The sequence below is a fragment of the Scomber japonicus genome, chromosome 2, assembly GCF_027409825.1.
Source record: "Scomber japonicus isolate fScoJap1 chromosome 2, fScoJap1.pri, whole genome shotgun sequence".
Classification (NCBI taxonomy): Eukaryota; Metazoa; Chordata; class Actinopteri; order Scombriformes; family Scombridae; genus Scomber; species Scomber japonicus.
In genome coordinates, this window is record NC_070579.1 from 3208310 (window position 1) to 3228733 (window position 20424).

General features: G+C 40.3%; 4 protein-coding genes across 6 annotated transcripts in view; 1 reads left to right on the forward strand and 3 right to left on the reverse strand.

The window, feature by feature from the left end:
• The window catches only part of esf1 (ESF1, nucleolar pre-rRNA processing protein, homolog (S. cerevisiae)), a 58266-nt gene extending 52660 nt beyond the window's left edge, over nt 1-5606 (reverse strand). Inside the window, exons 1-4 of the mRNA XM_053336381.1 lie at nt 5588-5606; nt 3814-4265; nt 2540-2862; nt 1782-1895 (exon numbers count right to left, since the gene is read on the reverse strand). Coding sequence (XP_053192356.1) covers nt 1782-1895; nt 2540-2862; nt 3814-4240 — 864 coding nt within the window. The 5' untranslated portion in view covers nt 4241-4265; nt 5588-5606. The remainder of the gene's footprint in view (nt 1-1781; nt 1896-2539; nt 2863-3813; nt 4266-5587) is intronic.
• LOC128378862 (E3 ubiquitin-protein ligase TRIM21-like) overlaps nt 1-18107 on the reverse strand; it is a 109330-nt gene extending 91223 nt beyond the window's left edge. Inside the window, exon 1 of the mRNA XM_053338429.1 lies at nt 18001-18107. The gene's annotated coding sequence lies outside the window, so the exon portion shown is untranslated. The remainder of the gene's footprint in view (nt 1-18000) is intronic.
• ndufaf5 (NADH:ubiquinone oxidoreductase complex assembly factor 5) lies at nt 6728-19572 on the forward strand. Its single transcript, XM_053338645.1, has 11 exons — nt 6728-7018; nt 8319-8359; nt 8453-8516; nt 9205-9252; nt 10909-11012; nt 11908-11947; nt 12918-13115; nt 13414-13474; nt 14769-14852; nt 19118-19200; nt 19420-19572. Exons 1-11 carry the CDS (start codon nt 6728-6730, stop codon nt 19504-19506), a joined length of 1101 nt encoding a protein of 366 aa, XP_053194620.1. The 3' UTR covers nt 19507-19572.
• LOC128376600 (E3 ubiquitin-protein ligase TRIM39-like) lies at nt 15625-17310 on the reverse strand. Of its 3 annotated transcripts, none has more exons than XM_053336430.1 (2): nt 17081-17307; nt 15625-17044 (listed from the first exon to the last, which is right to left on the reverse strand). In XM_053336430.1, exons 1-2 carry the CDS (start codon nt 17305-17307, stop codon nt 15667-15669), a joined length of 1605 nt encoding a protein of 534 aa, XP_053192405.1. In that variant the 3' UTR covers nt 15625-15666. The 3 variants fall into 3 exon arrangements, with proteins under 3 accessions (XP_053192405.1, XP_053192406.1, XP_053192407.1); XM_053336431.1 differs by having other exon boundaries at nt 15625-16502; nt 16626-17307; XM_053336432.1 differs by having other exon boundaries at nt 15625-17310.
• Nucleotides 19573-20424: the final 852 nt, after the last annotated feature.

A 20424-nucleotide genomic window follows, 5' to 3' on the forward strand; every position in this document is an offset into this window, starting at 1 on the left:
TGTAGATACAGGTTGTTCTATGGTTGCCTATAGATACAGGTTGTTCTATGGTTGCTATAGATACAGGTTGTTCTATGGTTGCTATAGATACAGGTTGTGCTATGGTTGCTATAGATACAGGTTGTTCTATGGTTGCTATAGATACAGGTTGTGTTATGGTTGCTATAGATACAGGTTGTGCTATGGTTGCTATTGATACAGGTTGTTCTATGGTTGCTATAGATACAGGTTGTGCCATGGTTGCTATAGATACAGGTTGTGCTATGGTTGCTATAGATACAGGTTGTGTTATGGTTGCTATAGGTTGTTCTATGGTTGCTATAGATACAGGTTGTGTTATGGTTGCTATAGATACAGGTTGCGTTATGGTTGCTATAGATACAGGTTGTGTTATGGTTGCTATAGATACAGGTTGCGCTATGGTTGCTATAGATACAGGTTGTGTTATGGTTGCTATAGATACAGATTGTGCTATGGTTGCTATAGATACAGGTTGTGTTATGGTTGCTATAGATACAGGTTGTTCTATGGTTGCTGTAGATACAGGTTGTGTTATGGTTGCTATAGATACAGGTTGTGTTATGAGTGCTATAGATACAGGTTGTTCTATGGTTGCTATAGATACAGGTTGTGCTATGGTTGCTATACATACAGGTTGTGTTATGGTTGCTATAGATACAGGTTGTGCTATGGTTGCTATAGATACAGATTGTGTTATGGTTGCTATAGATACAGATTGTGTTATGGTTGCTATAGATACAGGTTGTTCTATGGTTGCTATAGATACAGGTTGTGTTATGGTTGCTATATATACAGGTTGCTATGGATACAGGTTGTGTTATGGTTGCTATAGATACAGGTTGTTCTATGGTTGCTATAGATACAGGTTGTGTTATGGTTGCTATAGATACAGGTTGTTTGATGGTTGCTATAGATACAGGTTGTGTTATGGTTGCTATAGATACAGGTTGTGCTATGGTTGCTATAGATACAGGTTGTGCTATGGTTGCTATAGATACAGGTTGTGTTATGGTTGCTATAGATACAGGTTGTTATGGTTGCTATAGATACAGGTTGTGTTATGGTTGCTATAGATACAGGTTGTTTGATGGTTGCTATAGATACAGGTTGTGTTATGGTTGCTATAGATACAGGTTGTGTTATGGTTGCTATAGATACAAGTTGTGTTATGGTTGCTATAGGTACAGGTTGTGTTATGGTTACTATAGATACAGGTTGTTCTATGGTTGCTATAGATACAGGTTGTGTTATGGTTGCTATAGATACAGGTTGTTTGATGGTTGCTATAGATACAGGTTGTGTTATGGTTGCTATAGATACAGGTTGTGTTATGGTTGCTATAGATACAGGTTGTTATGGTTGCTATAGATACAGGTTGTGTTATGGTTGCTATAGATACAGGTTGTTTGATGGTTGCTATAGATACAGGTTGTGTTATGGTTGCTATAGATACAGGTTGTGCTATGGTTGCTATAGATACAGGTTGTGTTATGGTTGCTATAGATACAGGTTGTTATGGTTGCTATAGATACAGGTTGTGTTATGGTTGCTATAGATACAGGTTGTTTGATGGTTGCTATAGATACAGGTTGTGTTATGGTTGCTATAGATACAGGTTGTGTTATGGTTGCTATAGATACAAGTTGTGTTATGGTTGCTATAGGTACAGGTTGTGTTATGGTTACTATAGATACAGGTTGTTCTATGGTTGCTCTTGATACAGGTTTGAATAAAAGCAGGAAGTGTATGTGTGTCTTTACCTTAACAGACAGCACCGCTCCTCCTTTAGGAGTGAAGGAGTTGAGCAGAGCCAGAAGATCTTTGGCTTTCATTCTGTCCCAGTCCATGTTACACACAGCCAGACGGGTCGACACCTGAACACAACAAATACACACACACACACACAAACACACACACACACAACAAACACACAATAAACAAACACACAAACACAGGACGAATGTCAGTAACTCAGCATCAACATTACTGGTCGTCCATCTTTGACACAAAGTCAGATTCACCAAGATCTTTATTTAGATTATTAAACACCTAACCCTAATCTATAAACCCTTTAACTTATTTTACATTATGACTGTAAGGAAGGAAGGAAGGAAGGAAAAAAGGGAAGAAGGAAGGAAGGAAGGCTGATAGAAAGGGAAGGAAGGAAAGAGGCAAAGAAGGAAGGAAGGAAAGAGGCAAAGAAGGAAGGAAGGAAAAGGGGAAGAAGGGAGGAAGGGAGGAAAAAGGGGAAGAAGGAAGGAAGGGAGGAAAAAAGGGAAGAAAGAAGGAAGGACGGAAAAAAGGGAAGAAGGAAGGAAGGAAGGAAAAAAGGGAAGAAGGAAGGAAGGGAGGAAAAAAGGGAAGGAAGGAAGGAAGGGAGGAAAAAAGGGAAGGAAGGAAGGAAGGGAGGAAAAACGGGAAGAAAGAAGGAAGGACGGAAAAAAGGGAAGAAGGGAAGGAAGGAAGGAAGGAAGGACAGATGGAAAGGGGAAGGAAGGAAGGAAGGAAGGAAACACACCTCGTCGCTGCGTGGAGCGTCTTTGCACAGTTCTCCCCAGTCGTGTTCGATCTCCTCTTCCTCTCTCCGCAGGAAGGCGTCCACATCGTCATCGTCGTCTTCATCAGAGCTCGTCTCGATGTTTCCTTTTCCTCGAGCCAGATCCGGTCCGCTGTCGCTGTCGTCTCCTGAATCCAAACCAGACTCAGACTCTTCATCGTCTGATCCGCTCTCCTCCTCTTCATCATCATCATCATCTTCCTCCGCCTCCTCTTCCTCTGACACGATGTCTCCCAGCTCATCTTCCTCTACAGACTGCTCATCATCGTCATCATCACCTTCACCTGGAAATAATAATAAAGAGTTAAATGTGAGAAACCAGACTCTAAGGAAGGAAGGAAGGAAGGAAGGGAGACAGGAATGAAGGGAAGAAGGAAAAGAAGGAAGGAAGGACAGATGATGGACGGAAGGAAGGAAGGGAGACAGGAAGGAAGGGAAGAAGGAAAAGAAGGAAGGAAGGACAGATGATGGAAGGAAGGAAGGGAGACAGGAAGGAAGGGAAGAAGGAAAATAAGGAAAGGAGGAAGGAAGGACAGATGGAAGGAAGGAAATAAAGAAGGAAGGAAGGGAGAAAGTAAGAAGGAAGGAAGGAAGGTTAGATGGATGGAAGGAAGGAAGGAAGGAAGGACAGATGGAAGGAAGGAAGGAAGGAAGGGAGAAAGTAAGAAGGAAGGAAGGAAGGACAGGTGGATGGAAGGAAGGACAGATGGAAAGAAGGAAGGAAGGACAGATGGATGGAAGGAAGGAAGGACAGATGGATGGAAGGAAGAATGGAAGAAAGGAAGGGAAGAAGGAAGGCAGCTAGGGAGGAAGGAAGGAAGGCAGTAAGGGAGGAAGGAAGGAAGGGAGACAGAAAGGAAGGAAAGAAGGAAGGAAGGACAGATGAATGGAAGGAAGGAAGGAAGGACAGATGGATGGAAGGAAGGAAGGAAGGAAGGGAGGACAGATGGATGGAAGGAAGGAAGAAAGGAAGGGAAGAAGGAAGGCAGGTAGGGAGTAGGAAGGAAGGACAGATGGAAAGAAGGAAGGACAGATGGATGGAAGGAAGGAAGGAAGGACAGATGGAAAGAAGGAAGGAAGGACAGATGGATGGAAGGAAGGACGGAAGAAAGGAAGGGAAGAAGGAAGGCAGCTAGGGAGGAAGGAAGGAAGGAAGGAAGGGAGACAGGAAGGAAGGAAGGAAGGAAGGAAGGAAGGAAGGACAGAAGGAAGGAAGGGAGATGTATGATGATCACCTTCTTCATAAACTCTGACTCCTCGTTCAGGCCGCTCTATTTTAACGTCTCTGCTCTGCAACGTTACTCCTTCCTCCTCCTCTTCCTCCTCCTCTTCATCAACCTTCGTCACGCTCTCCTTCACTTCCTGCTTCTTCTTCTTCTTCTTCTTGCCCTCCTTCTTCTTCTTCTTCCTCTCCTCCTCCTCCTCGTCCTCCTCCTCTGAGTCTGACAGCTTGTAGAAGCGTCTCAGGTCCTCGGTGGTGGTGTGGTTGATGGGTTTCCCTCGTTTGTCCACCGTGTATTTCACGTTGAAGCGTTTGTCGTGAAACATCGACTGGAAGCGTTTGTCGATCTTCACCTTTCGCTCTCTGTCGGGCATTTCCCAGAAGCGAGGGTCCTTCTGAACACGCAGGAAGCGCTCGTCGGTGCTCTTTTTGGACGACATGGCGGCGAGAAATCAAGAACGTCGCCTGAAAGAAAATAAGATGAATGGATGAATAATGTGGACGATAAAAGATAAAAAGCAGAACAGAAACTAAAGAAGAAGTCAAACTAATTTACATTCAACAGCCAAATACAGACCAATTAGATCTCATGTGGAAAGGAGAAAGGAAGGATGGAAGGAAGGACAGAAGGACAGATGGAAGGAAGGAAGGAAGGAAGGAAGGACGGAAGGAGGAAAGGGAGGAAGTACAGATGGGAGGAAGGAAAGAAGGAAGGACGGAAGGAGGAAAGGGAGGAAGTACAGATGGGAGGAAGGAAAGAAGGAAGGACAGAAGGAGGAAAGGGAGGGAGGACAGATGGAAGGAAAGACAAGAACACAGGAAGGAAACTGGGCCGGACTGAACCGCTCGGCGGGGCAATTCTGGCCCACGGGCCGCATGTTTCGCACCCCTGATCTTTAGTCTTTTTAAACATGGACAAAAAAAACATTACTAAATCCACACAGTCATTTAAAGTCTCTGATCAGCTTCTATTGCGCTTCAGCAGTGTGAGTTAGTCATATCAAGTGATATCTGACACATTTACTGAGAGGAGTAGTTGTAGTAGTACTTTTTGTAGTAAAATAAGTAGTGGTAATTGTAGTAGTAGTGCTTTTTGTAGTAGTAGTAGCAATAGAAGTAGTAATAGTTGTAATAATAGTAGTAGTAGTATTTACAGTCTTATTAGCATCATATCTCCTCTTAGTGTTTCCTGTTTCTCTGTGGTGGAAGTATAGTAACAAAAAGACTTTGCTACTAAAAACACTGTAACGTTGAAACATAGAAGATGAAGATTTGACTCATTCAGACGCTGAAGCTTCATATTAGCTTCACATCAACTTTTAAATCCATGTTTCCACAGAAGGAGGACTGCGGGTTTAGTCCTCCATCACTGAGTCATAGTGAACCTGAAGGTGATCCACCAGCATCCACAACAGGAACCTTACAGAGACTCTTCATGTTGGGATTACACTTTAATTTGGTTCATTATGTAGAGTTAGAAGATGAATTATATATTATATTCAGTATGAACGGGAAGATTACAGCAACACAAACACACCTAATGCTCATTTAGTCTCCTGGTTAATGGTTTAAAGACACTAAAGTTTAAATCTACACTGTTATAAAGTGTGTGTGTGTCTCGTGAGATGTCAACATGTAAATAAAACCGCGCCATAAACAACAGAAACCGCGCGGACCCCAGACAGCAGCACACACTGCGCATGCTCCAACTTTACGACACAATAATAATGAGTTTAAACATTTTAAATATTTTAAAACGTGTTAATGTTAAATGTTAAGATATTTACCCAAACCTCTCAGCTCTCCTGGTCCACGTGTTTACCCGGCATGCAACTCCTCAGTGACCTCATGCGTCTCCCGCCCCTTTCTGTATACGGAGAGCGGAATGGGACAAACATAGAAAAACGCGCATGGAGAATTCATCTGTAGACAAATATGAGCTTTTTTTCAGTCAATACTCTTAATATTAGGTAGTGAAAAAATAACTAAGTACATTTGTTCAGTTACTGTAGGTTTGAGGTACTTGTATTTTACTGTAGAACAGTTTGAGGTACTTGTACTTTACTGTAGTATAGTTTGAGGTACTTGTATTTTACTGTAGTATAGTTTGAGGTACTTGTACTTTACTGTAGTACCGTTTGAGGTACTAGTATTTTACTGTAGTATAGTTTGAGGTACTTGTATTTTACTGTAGTACAGTTTGAGGTACTTGGACTTTACTGTAGTGCCGTTTGAGGTACTTGTATTTTACTGTAGTACAGTTTGAGGTAGTAGTACTGTACTGTAGTACATTTAGAGGTACTAGTACTTTACTGTAGTATTTCCATGTGATGCTACTTTCTAAATCTCAGAGGGAAATATTGTACTTTCTACTCCACTACATTTATTTAACAGCTTTAGTTACTTTTCAGATGCAGATTTGACACAATGGATAATATAACAAGATTTTCATTTCAATCATTGATTATTTAACTGTCAGCTATTTTTTTTAAATAAACCTTTTAATTGCTGGAGTCATTTATGCAACAGTGCAGATCATAATGTGACTCCAGCATCTCAAATGGGAGAATATGTTAATTTAACATCATTTAAAACACTATTTTTGCCTCACTTTTATTATACTTTATTATAATTTGTATTAGTAGTGGTAAATCACAACAGTAGCAGTAATAGTGGTTTATATATTCATATTGAAATATTTTAACATGTTCAGTCCAGGTCCAGACTGTGATCCAGTTCCGTAGTTTCCATTCAGCCTTTAATAATCCAGCTCCACAGTTTCCAGCCTGCTCTCTCCTGAGGTCATTCAGTGTGGAGGACAGGAAGAAGCACACTCAGATGTTGTACAACGCTCAGATGTTAAAGTATCTGCGTTTTATCCCACAGCTGACCTGTTGACCTGTTGATCTGCTCTCTACAGCAGCACTATGAGCAGCAGAGTGTGTGGCAGAGTCCTGCAGAGGCTGCAGACCAGCAGCTCTGCTCCTGCAGCTGCTGCAGTCTGGAGGAGCTGCAGACTGCATGCATGGCCGAGCTGTCGACTGCATGCATGGCCGAGCTGTCGACTGCATGCATGGCCGAGCTGTCAGCCTCACAGAGGAATGAATAACTCCAGCAGAGGAACCATGAATGTGTTTGATCGGACCATGAAGAGGAAGCAGAAGAACTGGGCAGCAGCTCTGCAGGACGGCCAACAGTTTGACTACCTGAGAGACGAGGTGAGAGAGAGAGAGAGAGAGAGAGAGAGAGAGAGAGAGAGAGAGAGAGAGAGAGAGAGAGAGAGAGAGAGAGAGAGAGAGAGAGAGAGAGAGAGAGAGAGAGAGAGAGAGAGAGAGAGAGAGAGAGACTTTCAAGTATACAACAAGTCCACTCATCTATATACTACTAGTGTACTAGGTTTATACTTCTAGTCCACATGTTAGTTTATTAAAGTATACTTAAAGTATAGCACAAGTCCACTCTTCTATATAGTGTCATTGTACTAGTTCTATACTAGATGATGAATGTTGAACATATAAGTTTATAACAGGGGTAATACCTCAAAGCTAAAAACATTTATATTCTGCTAAATGAAATGTCAGCATGAGTCAATGACTTGGATCAAGATATACTAAGTATTAGTACTTTGTGGCAGAAAGAAGTAAAAAGTATACTAAAGTACAAGTATAAGCTTTTTAGTATTAAAGTAGAAGTATAAGTCTTAGTATTAACCTTCCTGTCGTCCTCCCGGGTCAAATTGATCCCGTCTGTTTTGACTGTTCCTTCCTTCCTTCCTTCTTTTTTTCTTCCTCCCTTCTATCCTTCCTTCCTTCCTTCTTCTTCCCTTCCATCCTTCCTTCCTTCCATCCTTCTTTCTTTCTTCCTCCCTTCTATCCTTCCTTCCTTCCTTCTTCTTCCCTTCCATCCTTCCTTCCTTCCATCCTTCCTTCCTTCCATCCTTCTTTCTTTCTTCCTCCCTTCCATTCTTTCCTTCCTTCTTTCTTTCTTCCTCCCTTCTATCCTTCCTCCCTCCCTCCCTTCCCTCCTTCTTCCTTCCTTCCTTCCTTCCTCCCTTTCATCCTTTCTTCCTTCCTTCTTTCCTATGTCCATCCATCCTTTCCTTCCTTCTTCCTCCCTTTCATCCTTTCTTCCTTCCTTCCATCCTTCCTTCCTTCCTTCTTCTTCCCTTCCATCCTTTCCTTCCTTCTTTCTTTCTTCCTCCCTTCTGTCCTTCCTTCCTTCCTCCCTCCTTTCCTTCCTTCCTTTCTTCCTTCCTTCCTTCCTCCCTTCCTTCCTTACTTCCTTGACTCGAGGACAACAGAAGGGTTAATGTACTTCGTCATAGACTTTTCTTTATACTTTTCGGTATAAGCCAAGTATACGTCACTGTACTATTCTTAAGTATATAAAATATAATATATAAAAAGTAAACTTCAAGTATACTGCCTCAGTTTTAGTATAAAATAAGTATACTCGTAGTACACTTAGATAAACTCTCTGGTTTCTCAGAGTCTGATTCTGTGTTGTGTTTCTCTGCAGGTCGGCAGTCAGGTGGCTGATCGGGTTTACGACGTTGCTCGGTGAGTTCATGACGTTCGAGCTGCTTCTACGTTTTAAAACGAAGGTTAACACGCTCTGCTCTAACGCTGCTTTCCTTCTTCCTGTCTCCTCAGCACGTTTCCTCTGGCGTTGGACATCGGGGGGGGAAAGAGTCACATCGCTGAGCATTTAAGCAAAGTACAGTCTGAATATCTGAAGTACTTAAGATGAAATGATTCAGTTCTTATTGGCTGTAATCTAATTTACTGAGTCAGACACTTGAAATGATTTACAGTGAGCCTTTGCTGCTTTTTATTAAATCCAGATTTTAGTGTTAATATCTCAAACTGCACTGTAACTTTATCTGTCCCACTCTATTTTAACCTTCCTGTTGTCCTCGAGTCAAGGAAGGGAGGGAGGAAGAAGGAAGGAAAGGAGGGAGGAAGGAAGGAAAGGAGGGAGGGAGGGGGGAAGGAAGGAAGGAAGGGTGGATGGATGGATGGAAAAGAGGGAGGGAGGGGGGAAGGAAGGAAGACAGGGACGGAGAAGGAAGGAAGGAAGGAAAGAGGGAACAGTTGAACCAGAAGGAAGGGAAGAAGGAAAGGAAGGAAGGACAGATGGGAAGGGAGGGAGTGAGGAAGAAGGAAGGAAGGAGAGAAGAAAGGAAGGAAAGGAGGGAGGGAGGGAGGAAGGAAGGGAGGGAGGAAAGAAGGAAGGGAGGAAAGAAGGAACAGTCGAACCAGACGGGGTCAATTTGACCCGGGAGGACGAAACGAATGTTAACTTAATTTAATGGTGTTTATGTTTTAATGTAAAGTACTTTAAATTGTCTTGTTGTTGAGATGAGCAACAAATCATTAATGTTTTTTATCTGCTGGTGTTTTAGGAAGTTGTGGAGCGTTTGTTCCTGACAGACATCTCAGAGACGACTCTGGTGAGTTCATCATGAAAACTATCACATCAAATCAACATTAAGATATAAAGTATATAAAGTGTGAAGGAGCCACTGCCAACCTGGACTATTTCACAAACTGCTGTCTAATATCAGTATTTCAGTTCAACTGTGCAATATCTTACCTTATCTGATCTTATCTTGTATATAATAGGTTATTTAACTTTTTGTTTCAACTTATAAATATGAGTGAAACAGCTGCTTTTTAAATTTTAGGTCAAGTCCAAAAAAATAAGTAGATTTTGTAACGTCACCGGATTTTATCTTAACTAAATAATCCATGTTGAATAAAACCTGTTTCATTTATTAAACCTGATGTAATCCTATCTTTGCTTTAGTCAGCATAAGTCATCAATACAATGAAGAAACAACTTAAGATGTGAACTCATTGTGTTGATGGTTTATTCATAAGAGAAACTACTTTTTAGTTCTTTTACATACAGGCCATGCTGACATAAACAATATAAAGATACACCATCTACTTTAACAGTGACTCATTTACTCATAGTTTAATTTGCACAAAGGTCTGTAGTGAACACATTTTCCTTCCTTTTTAAAGCACAATGTGATTTAAACAATAAATGAATCAATAAATGTGCTGAACAGTTAAATAATAAACTGTACAATGATGAAACAGTTTTCTATCTTATATTAACCCTCCTGTTGTGTTCGAGTCAAGGGAGGAAGGGAGTAAAGGAAAGAAGGCAGGGAGGGAGGAAGGAAGGAAGGAGAGAGAAAGGAAGGAACGACAGAAGGAAGAAAGGGGAATGGAGGATGGAAGGAAGGGAGGAAGGATGGAAGGATGGAGGAAAGAAGGAAGGTAGGAGGGAGGGAGGGAGGAAAGAAGGAAGGACGGAGGAAAGCAGTAAGGAAGGAAAGAATTTAGAAGGGAGGGAGGAAGGAAGGAAAGAAGGACAGAGGAAAGAAAGAAGGAAGGAAGGACGGAGGCTCCATTGTTGATTTTCATTGTGCCTCTCTCCTCTATCCTTCCTCTCTCTCCTCTCTACTCCAACCGGTCGAGGCAGATGTTCTCCCACTCTGAGTCTGGTTCTGAGGGTTCTTCCTGTTAAAAGGGAGTTTTTTTCTCTCCACTGTGTCTCATGTGGGAATGTTGGGTCTCTTTAAAGTTAAAACCTGAAGAGTTCAGTTTAGAACCTGCTCTATGTGGAAAGAGCCTTGAGATAACTTTGTTGTGATTTGGCGCTATACAAATAAAGATTGATTGATTGGAAAGAAGGAAGGAAGAAAGGGAGATGGAGGAAGGGAAGAAAGGGAGATGGAGGAAGGGAAGAAAGAGAGAAGGAAAGAAAGAAAGAAAGAGAGAGGAAGCACAGATGGAAGGAAGGAAGGAAGGAAGGAAGGAAGGAGAGAGGAAGCACAGATGGAAGGAAGAAAGGAAGGAACAGTCAAAACAGACGGGTCAATTTGACCCGGGAGGACGACAGGAAGGTTAATGTACTTTAATGTCCTCTCATTTATCTGACGTCTTCAATGACTCTTCAACAAGCTGATATATCAAAGCGTTCTTTGTTTTTGTGGCTTATTGGACATATTTTAGTTGTATTGATAAATCTTACTGGATGTTACTGCAGTTGTGTTGATGTTATAATGATTTCTTTTTTTGTCTCTGATCTCCAGAAACACAGAAGACCGAGCGAGATCCCGACACAGTGCTTCCTGGCTGACGAGGAGTTTTTACCTTTTCCAGAGAACACATTCGACCTGGTGATGAGCAGCTTGAGGTGATGAAACGTTTCAACTTCATCTCAACCTGCTGCACATTTTACCACCGAGGAGGTTAACGTGGTTCAACAGATATTAGGAACACTTTAGCTCTAATTTATGATACCAGCACCAATCCAAGAACCCTTAAAGTGATCCTGATACCAGCAGGTGTGTAGTGTAGACTCACTTTAGAGCAGGAGGGTCAAACTCATTCAAGGGCCACATACAGTTTGGTCTTATGTGGGCCGGTCCATTAAAAAGACGGTAGGAAGGAAGGAAGGATGGATGGATGGATGGATGGAAGGAAGGAAGGAAGGAAGGAAGGAAAGACAACTGGAAGAAAAGAAGGACAGGAAAGAAAGAAAGGACGGAAGGAAGGAAGGAAGAGAAGACAGGGAGGAAAGATGGAGGCAAGAAAGGAAGGAAGGAAAGATAGCTGGAAGAAGAGAAGGACAGGAAAGAAAGAAAGAAAGGACAGAAGGAAGGAAGGAAGAGAAGACAGGAAGGAAAGATGGAGGCAAGGAAGAAAGGAAGCAAGAAAAGATGGGAGGAAGGAAGGAGTGGAAGACAGATGGAAGGAAAAGAACACAGGAAGGAAAGTGGGCCGGATGCTTTCACTAAATATTTACACTATGAAATCTTTGATAAACAATCATCAGTAACGTGGATATAATGACAGAGTGGGTAAAAGGTTAATACCAGAACATCTAGAACAGTTTAGTAAGTTCAGAAAATTAGAGATTTTACTGTAATACATCATTTAAAAGCAGGAAAAGACGACTCTGATGACATATCGTGATATTACGATATCCTAAATCTAAAAGACGATATCTAGTCTTATATCATGATATCGATATCATTTCAATATATTGCCCACCAGCCCTAATTTAATGTTTCCTTCTCTTCTCTCAGTCTGCACTGGATTAATGATTTACCTGGAGCTCTGAGACAGGTGAGATAACACACACATATATATAATACGACTATATATAAACAGCCATGTACACTTATTACTGCTTATTTACTATTTATGATGGACATGTATATATTTCTGTCATGTGATTGCTTCTCATTGGCTGTTGCTGCTTTATAGACGAAGCCAAACCAGTTTTATCTGTTTTAAAGCTCCTATGAAGACTAAAGTGGTTGAAACATGTCAGCGTTTCAATGATTTGGCTCCTACAATAAAGACTTTAGTATTAAATTTCCTGGTTTTTACCTTTTTTTAATATTTGGAGTGTCTGTTTCTTTCATATCAAAACAAGCTTATCATATATAATGTCCGATGTCTTTAATTGTTAATGTGTAGCGTCCTCTATTGTTTTGATAAAAGCAGTCCATTTTTGCTGGGAAAGGTCGCTCCTCTACTTCTGAGAGAAAAAAGTAATCTTTTCCATTATATATATTTCCTTCACTCTGTCCATCCATTGGTTAAGGCTTGGAGACTTACACCAGCACTTTGTTAGAGCTTTTTTACAAGCCACCAACAGTATTTTACAATGATACCAGTCTTTTTTTAATAATCAAATTCTTGTTTCTTTCATCATTTTTACTTTTAATAATGCCTTTTTCACCTATTTAATTAGTTTTTGTGAAGATTGTGAGGTAGCTGCTGTAACTTCCCCTTTATCCCCATTAATAGAGTTTATCTCTGTTTATCTAATGAGTAGTTAAAGTGCAAATTAACCCCTTAATAACCCTTCACCGGATGTTAGAATAGAATATGCCTTTACTTTCATTGTATAAGTAGGGGGCTCATCACAGTGGCAACACACATACACACATAATGCAGTACACAAATCCATGAAAGGAAAATATGAATAAATAGAAACATTGAGTGTTAAGTGCATGATTGAAACAATAGAATAAACACAAACCTCAGCATGCTCAGTATTCATGCTCTATTTGCCTCGTCCTCTCAGATCCATCAGGTGCTGAAGCCGGACGGCGTGTTTATCGGAGCGATGGTTGGCGGGGAAACGCTGTACGAGCTGCGCTGTTCCCTCCAGCTGGCTGAGACGGAGAGGGAAGGAGGGTTTTCCCCCCACGTCTCCCCCTACACTGCCGTCACCGACCTGGGCAACCTGCTGGGCCAGTCCGGCTTCACCCTGCTCACTGTGGTGAGAATCACACCGACGCTGCAGTGGAAATGACTTAGATGCTTTCAACAGGGTTTTTCTGCTGGGTCTTAAAAAGTCTTACCCCTTACACACTGTTCAGGGTCTAATTTGACCCATTTTTACATTTGAGAGAACTGAAAAGTAATTTTTGCCAGAAATGAGATGATTTATCTTAATGTGACCCAGAATACACAAAGATGAGTAGTGTGTGTTTTTGGAGATATTAGAAATGTCTTTAATCCATTTTCAGATTCATCAAATACAAACTCGGCTTTCTCTCTCTGTCTGTCTGTTCCAGGATGTTGATGAAGTTCAGGTTCACTATCCAGGAATCATTGAAGTCATGACCGACTTACAAGGTAGAAAATACTCAGTGTCAACGTGTGACTCAGTTTCACAACTTAAAACCAGTCGTTAAGTATCTGAATTTAAGTCCTCAGGGCTTCCGTCCAGCTGGATCTCAAAGCTTTTAATCTGTTCCACCTTATAGTGCCAAGTTTACACTCTACGGTGGCCACTTTGGGACAATTCAAACAAGGCTTGTCAGGCAAATAATGTAAATCAGTGTATAAGAAGCCTTTTTCACTGCAGACTTTTTGACTTGTCATTTCAGGAATTAAACAGATGGAACTGATAACATTAATTATATCTGAATTCCATCAAAGTGCCATAAAAAAGCTTTACTGGTGAACCATCATACACTATACTCATGAAGTGCATTACACTGTACTGGTGACAATGACAATAAAGGATCTATTCTATCTATCTATATCAAACTACATGGGGTTAAGTCATAATTCATGTTATTAATTGCACCTGTTGCACACTGGACAGAGGTTGCTCAGTGGTACATTCGTTTTTGGGCTCACCACTGGTTTATAAGATTTGGACTGTGTATACATTGGCCCCTCTGAGAGCCTCTGCTACCCCTTTTCCACAAAAGCAGTTCTGGTGCTGGTGCTGATTCACAGTCGGTTCAACAGTGAACCAGCTGAGAACCAATTTGCTTTTCCACTGCTCGGTGCTTAGGGAGCCACGTCGTTACATCATTGTATATTCGTCAGTTACGTTGCTGCTTTCCCATAAAGACTCACACCAACTTCGAAGCAACAACAACGATGGCAGACTACGCGTTTGCACAGCTGTTGCTCTACGAGGCTTCATTGGCATCCAAACACAGCAGATACAATGTATTTGTGCTGCTTAACAGGATTGAGATGGTGACGTTAGCCTTTGTTGTAAGCTAACGTTAGCCGGCAGATCACAGCTAACTCACAACGCAAACGTGTCTGAATTTCACCATCAGTCAAATATTGAAGGGATAATTCACTCCTTATCTATTCACCACAATGCAGTCTTGTTTGTTGTGGTTGGTCTCAATAACCCCGCCCCCTAACATAAGCGGTTGGTTCTTCTAGTCCAGCAAAGAACTGGTGCGTTTTTTTTTTTGTCTGTAGAAACAGGAAAACCGGTTCCAAATCAAGCACTGGCCCAGAACCAGCACTGGAACTGCTTTGGTGGAAAAGGGGCATGCAACCATGTCTACATTACCCAACCAATGTACACACTGTAACTGTGCCCTAAAACATGCTTTATCACTTTGTTGAACATGATTGGTAAACCTTTATGAACTTTCACTTCTGTTCTCTGCAGGTATGGGCGAGAGTAACTGTGCTTGGAACCGGAGGTCACTGTTGCACAGAGACACCATATTAGCAGCAGCAGCTATTTATAAAGGTAAGTTTCAAATGAGAGAAAAAACAGCTAGCTATGATGATACAAAGCGGTATCATAAGTGTATGTTAAATAAAGCAGTAAAAACATTAGTGATTGTTAATGAACTGTAACAGAAACACAAACACAGCTTCTCTGTAAACCAGGCTTTATTTTTAGTGTTTGGTGTTCAACAAGTCACTGCTTACTCAGGTCATGTTGTTAAAGCATCACATTAAAACTACACACCTAGTTTAGTTTACTGTTGGTTTCTTTACAATCACATATTTACAGATTTCTTTACATCGTAATCAATCTCATCAGTATTCAAACAGAAAATGGCAAAGTGGCCAACACCAAACCCAACCTCAAATATAGAGAATATACATAAACATGTATTCTATTAATCAAGTAGTGCTGCAGCTATTTATTATTTCAATTAAAATTAACATCTTTGAAATCTTTTTAACTGTTTTTTTCTCTATTGAAGGTCAAAAATTAGTAAAAATGTTCCAACACCTAAAAATATTCTGTTTCTATCATACAAAGCAGAGAATAGCAGTTAAACTTTTTTTCTTTTTTTTTTTTTTAACAAACAATAGTTAAACTGAGATTTTGGTTTCTTTGTAAACTTTGAATTTAGCTTGAAGTGGGAACAAAGTTGTGTGAATTTAATCAGAAGTTTTGATAGTTTTAAATTTAAAAAAGAGATCTTACCTGTAACGAGATACATAAAATCTTGTAATAAGTTCTTTATTCTTAATTTAAAAAGTGAACCGTATGAGTCAATGAATGTGTATATTTGCTCCTGTAAATTACAAGAAATAATGTCAAGTGATTATTCAGTTTGATTGACAGGACAGATGATGAGAGGAGCAGAGTTTTTACCACCATCATTATTACAGGGACTGAAGTATGGGTAGAGTTTCTCAGTGAAGGAGCAGCCAGTAAAGGAGTAGATAAGAGCTGCAGCATCTACGTCATAAAAGGAGACCAGACCCTCCTCATAATCCACAAACACCCCCACCTTCTGAGGCTGAGACTTCAGAGAGAGACGGACTGAAGGCCCAGCAAGAGCTCTGTACTCATTTTCATTTCTCAAACATATAGTCCAGTAACCATTCTTAGGACTCAGTGGGATGTTTCCCTTCCTGTTGATCGACTCTCTGGCCACTCCTAAATCCCATTTAGTCTTCTCTTTAACTTGAACCTCAAAGTAAAATCTGCCTGAAGACAAACTCTGCTTTCCTAAAACACAGGGATTTACAGAAAATCTCTTTGGGTTGTCTGGGAGTTTCTTCATCACATCACTATCATTTACTTGTTTCCGATCAGCAGACAGGATGAGTTCAGGATGTGCTGTATCAAGATCAAGACTCACATCCACTGCATACTGCTGGACCCTCTTCAGCTCAGCCTCAAACAGCTTCTTCATCTGTTTACTGAGCGTCTCCTCCAGCTGAGCCACAGCTTTCATCACAGTCCCCTCATATGATGGACGGACGCTGACCTGTGTCCAGTCTTTGGTGGGTGGAGCAGCTTTCAGGGAAGGGAAGTTTTGGAGGAGGTGGACGTGGTCTTCAGAGTGTGAGAGCTTCTCCACCTCAGAGCTTCTCTTCTTCAGCTCAGAGATTTCCTGTTCCAGCTCTTTGATGAAGTCTTCAGCCTGTTTCTCTGTTGTTCTTTGCTTCTCTTCAATCGTCTCAATGAGCTCATTCAGGCTTCTCTCAACAGACTCCTTCAGAGCGGTGAAGACCTGAACACCTTCTGCTTTCTCTCTGTCTGCAGCTTCCTTACTGAGGTCAACTGAGTGTTTGATCTCTTGAATCTTCAGTTGTCTCTTCTGGATCATCTCCTGAATTTCAGCCTCTGTCTTCCCCAGCTCTGCCTTCTTTCCTTCATATTCTTCTTTCAGAGGAACAAACTCATGTGTCTTGTGGTCTAAAACAGAGCAGAGCATGCAGACACATGTCTGGTCGGTCTTACAGAACAGCTCCAGAGGTTTATCGTGCTTCATACACATCCTGTCTTCCAGGTTCTTCACAGGATCGATCAGCTGATGTCTTTTCAGTCCTGACTTTGTCAGATGAGGCTCCAGGTGAGTCTTACAGTAGGAGGTCAGACACACCAGACAGGACTTCAGGGCCTTCAGTTTGGTTCCAGTACAGACGTCACAGGGAACTTCTCCTGGTTTGGCAGCTTGTTGCTCTGAGCTGCTGCTGCTGGCTTTCTGTTGAGCTTCCTGTCTGAACTGAGAAACCATCTCAGAGAGTAATGTATTGACCCTCAAGTCAGGTCTTGTGTTGAACATTTCTTTACACAGTGGACACAGGTACTGGTCATCACTGTTCCAGTGTTCATTGATGCAGTTTTTGCAGAAGTTGTGTCCACATGGTGTGCTGACTGGATCAGTGAACACATCCAGACAGATGGAGCACAGAAACTGATCTTCAGATAGCAGACAGCTGGCAGCAGACATATCTACACATGTAGAGTGAAAGAAGAGAAAGACATTCTTCATTTTGTTTTTAAAAAAGCCATTTGTTTACTGTTCCATTTATTATAGCATGATATAAAGTAAAACTTTTAATAAAATATGCTGTAAACAACCTCAATCATTTTACTCATCTGCAGCTCTTTATCTAACAGCTCATTGTGGCTGTTTGTGCTTTTACTATTACTCAATACAATCTGATCCACTGATAAAATATCACAGAATATGTTCATATCTTGTTGTAGAGAAGAATTATTATTGAAGAATCTCACTGCTAACAAAGCTTTTGCTAACTTGGTGACAAAACACATTTTATTTCCTGTTGCTGCTTCACAATAAAAGTGTCCTGCTGGTGTACCGGTGAAAAGCTTTTAATGTGAAACAGCTACAGGAAACAGAATGTGTCTGTAGGAAGTGATCAGTAAATAGTCAAAGATCAGGAAATAGCAGTGAAGCTAAACTCCAAACCACAGAGGTTCAGTTACACTTTACAAAAGTCCTGAGAACTGACAGAGACTTAAAAACACTTAAAGTGTTTTTTACTGAGTCTGTAAAAGCAGCTGCAGTTATACTGTAAACAATCTCACAAGTGTCAGTATGAAATGAAAAGAGATGAACTTCCTGTCTCCTGTGTTAAAGCTGGTTGTTGAAACATTTAATATGATCAGTTGTACTCACCAGTGTTTGGCAGAGACTCTGCTGTGTTGTTGAGAAAGACTTGATGAACTCAGTTTCATTTATATTTGGACAGAAGTGGAGAGACTCGACTGCAGCTCTGCTGTCACTCTGATTAATGTTAAGTTTCATTTCTGCAGAGTGACGTTGAAGCTGTCTGTCTGGTTTTTTCAGTGTTGCTCCTCCTCTTGCTCCGGCTCTGTATGTGGGATTTTTTTCCCCTCTGATTGACAGCATTATTGTGAAATATCATGGAGCAAAGGTTGTTCTGCACCTAATATGCACGAGGAGTTAGACATGTGAAAAGGAGTTGTAGAAGCCAATAACGTAATAACAGCATATTAGTAATCATTTTGCCTGTTTTTAATGTAATAAGCCAATAACTTAATAAAAATCCTAAACCTATAACATAATGACTTTTGCAGCCTGGTAAAAAAAAAAATCCTTTTCAAATGTAATAACTGGAGCCAATAACATAAATAAGTTTAATTTATTGGATATTCAAGACTTTTATTATGTTATTGACTTATATTGTTGCTCAGCTTAATAATGTGCATATGAAGTTTTTTTGAGGTTTTTCTTCAAACAGCCACAGTTAGTGATCTCCAAACATACATTTAACTTCTTTAAACCATTTTCCAGTTTCTTTTTACAAATACAAAATGAGATGACAAACAGTTAACAACTGAAAGATGATTTTAATTTAACCTCATGCAGATGCAATGTCTATATTTTTCATTATGTACAACCTTACTTGTTTCTTTGCTTTAGATCAGAACACTGAAACAGTTTGCAGCAGAGTTCAACAGGTTTCATGTTGACAGGTCCCTGATGACTCTATATAAAATCAATTTGATCATTTTGCCACATCTGTTGGTATGGCAGTCTAAATATCACATCCAAGAATACAGCAGCAAAGTTACAGGTGTCCAGCAGAGTAGCCTGTCTGGTTTGTATAACAGTCGGATGGTGAAGAGGGCAAATAGATCCACTATAGATCCACTTTATCATAAACATTCAGGTCAGCAGTGATCTTTCTTGTTGCTGTCAGGACTCGTTGGCATGTTCAGTGGTTTTGCTTTGTTGTTATTTTGTTAAACTTTGTCTCTGTGTGTTTCAGAGATGTATGGAAACAAGGACGGGTCCATCCCTGCCACCTTTGAGATCCTCTACATGATTGGCTGGAAGCCTCATGAATCACAGGTGAGACGGACGTTCTCCTACAACAAACAGAGTTGTGTGTTCAACAAAGTCTTATTTATTTTATCTTTATCTCCAATTTTGGTGCCAAGTAATGATTCCCAGAGTTCACAACAGTCGGTCATTCCAAATAACCCCGAAACAGGAAAGAAATATCAAATCAGGTCTATCAGTGTAACTGTTGTTCATTAATCCATTAAATGTTTTTTTTTTTCTCATCAGGCCAAACCAGCGAAGCGAGGCTCAGCCACTGTGTCGTTTGGAGATTTGTCAAACATCAGTCAGCCAACCAACACAAAGAAGTCATAGAAACATCTGAACCACTGATCAGCTGACACACTGAAGATTGTAAATACTATATTTTATTTAAACACCTGTTTTATAGCCAGACTAAATATAAGCAATGTGTTGTAATATTATTCTCTGGAAATAAAGCTGAACAGAGAAGGTGGTGTGTGGATTGCTTTTTCTTTAACAGGAAGTTTACTTTATGGATATGAATAAAATGTACTTGCCAAAAAAACTCAACAGCTGACTCTTCAGAGGGTCCTTTACTTTAACTAAACACTAAACAAGACTTTTTTAGGTGACTAAAATGTTACAATTAACTTTCTTTTATGTTACCTAACCAATGTTGTGGCCATGGTAACAACCTATCAATACAATGTCGCCATGCACTAAAGCATACGCAGATTTATCATTAAATTTTAATTAAATCAGACAATAGTTTCAAAAATGAACATTGTGTTCACATGAAACTAGTGACTGAGACCATAAAGTCATTAGGAAACTATTTACTGAGGTAATGAATGAAGTGAGAAGTAGGATCATTTTCTTACAGATCTCTGTTATCACAATCTGTCTATCCTGTTTCACTCATCAACACGTGACAATATGGAAGTTAGATAGGCATGGCAAGGCATCTTTATTTATATGGTGCATTTCATACCTGATGGCAACGCAATGTGCTTTACATAAAACAAACATTTAACAGTAAGAATTGGAAACAAAAAACATACAATTTGAAAATTAAAAATGTCAAAAAGCTGTTTCATTTGGACTTTGAATACTTTAAATAACATCTCAGTGGGATATAGATGGCAGAGCTCAATCTTAATTAAGACATACTTAAATACAAAACAAGATTAGTTGAATAATCTGCTCCTACTTTAGCTCAATATATTCTACGACTATGTTGTTTTTTTCTTAATTTCCAGCTCTAAATTC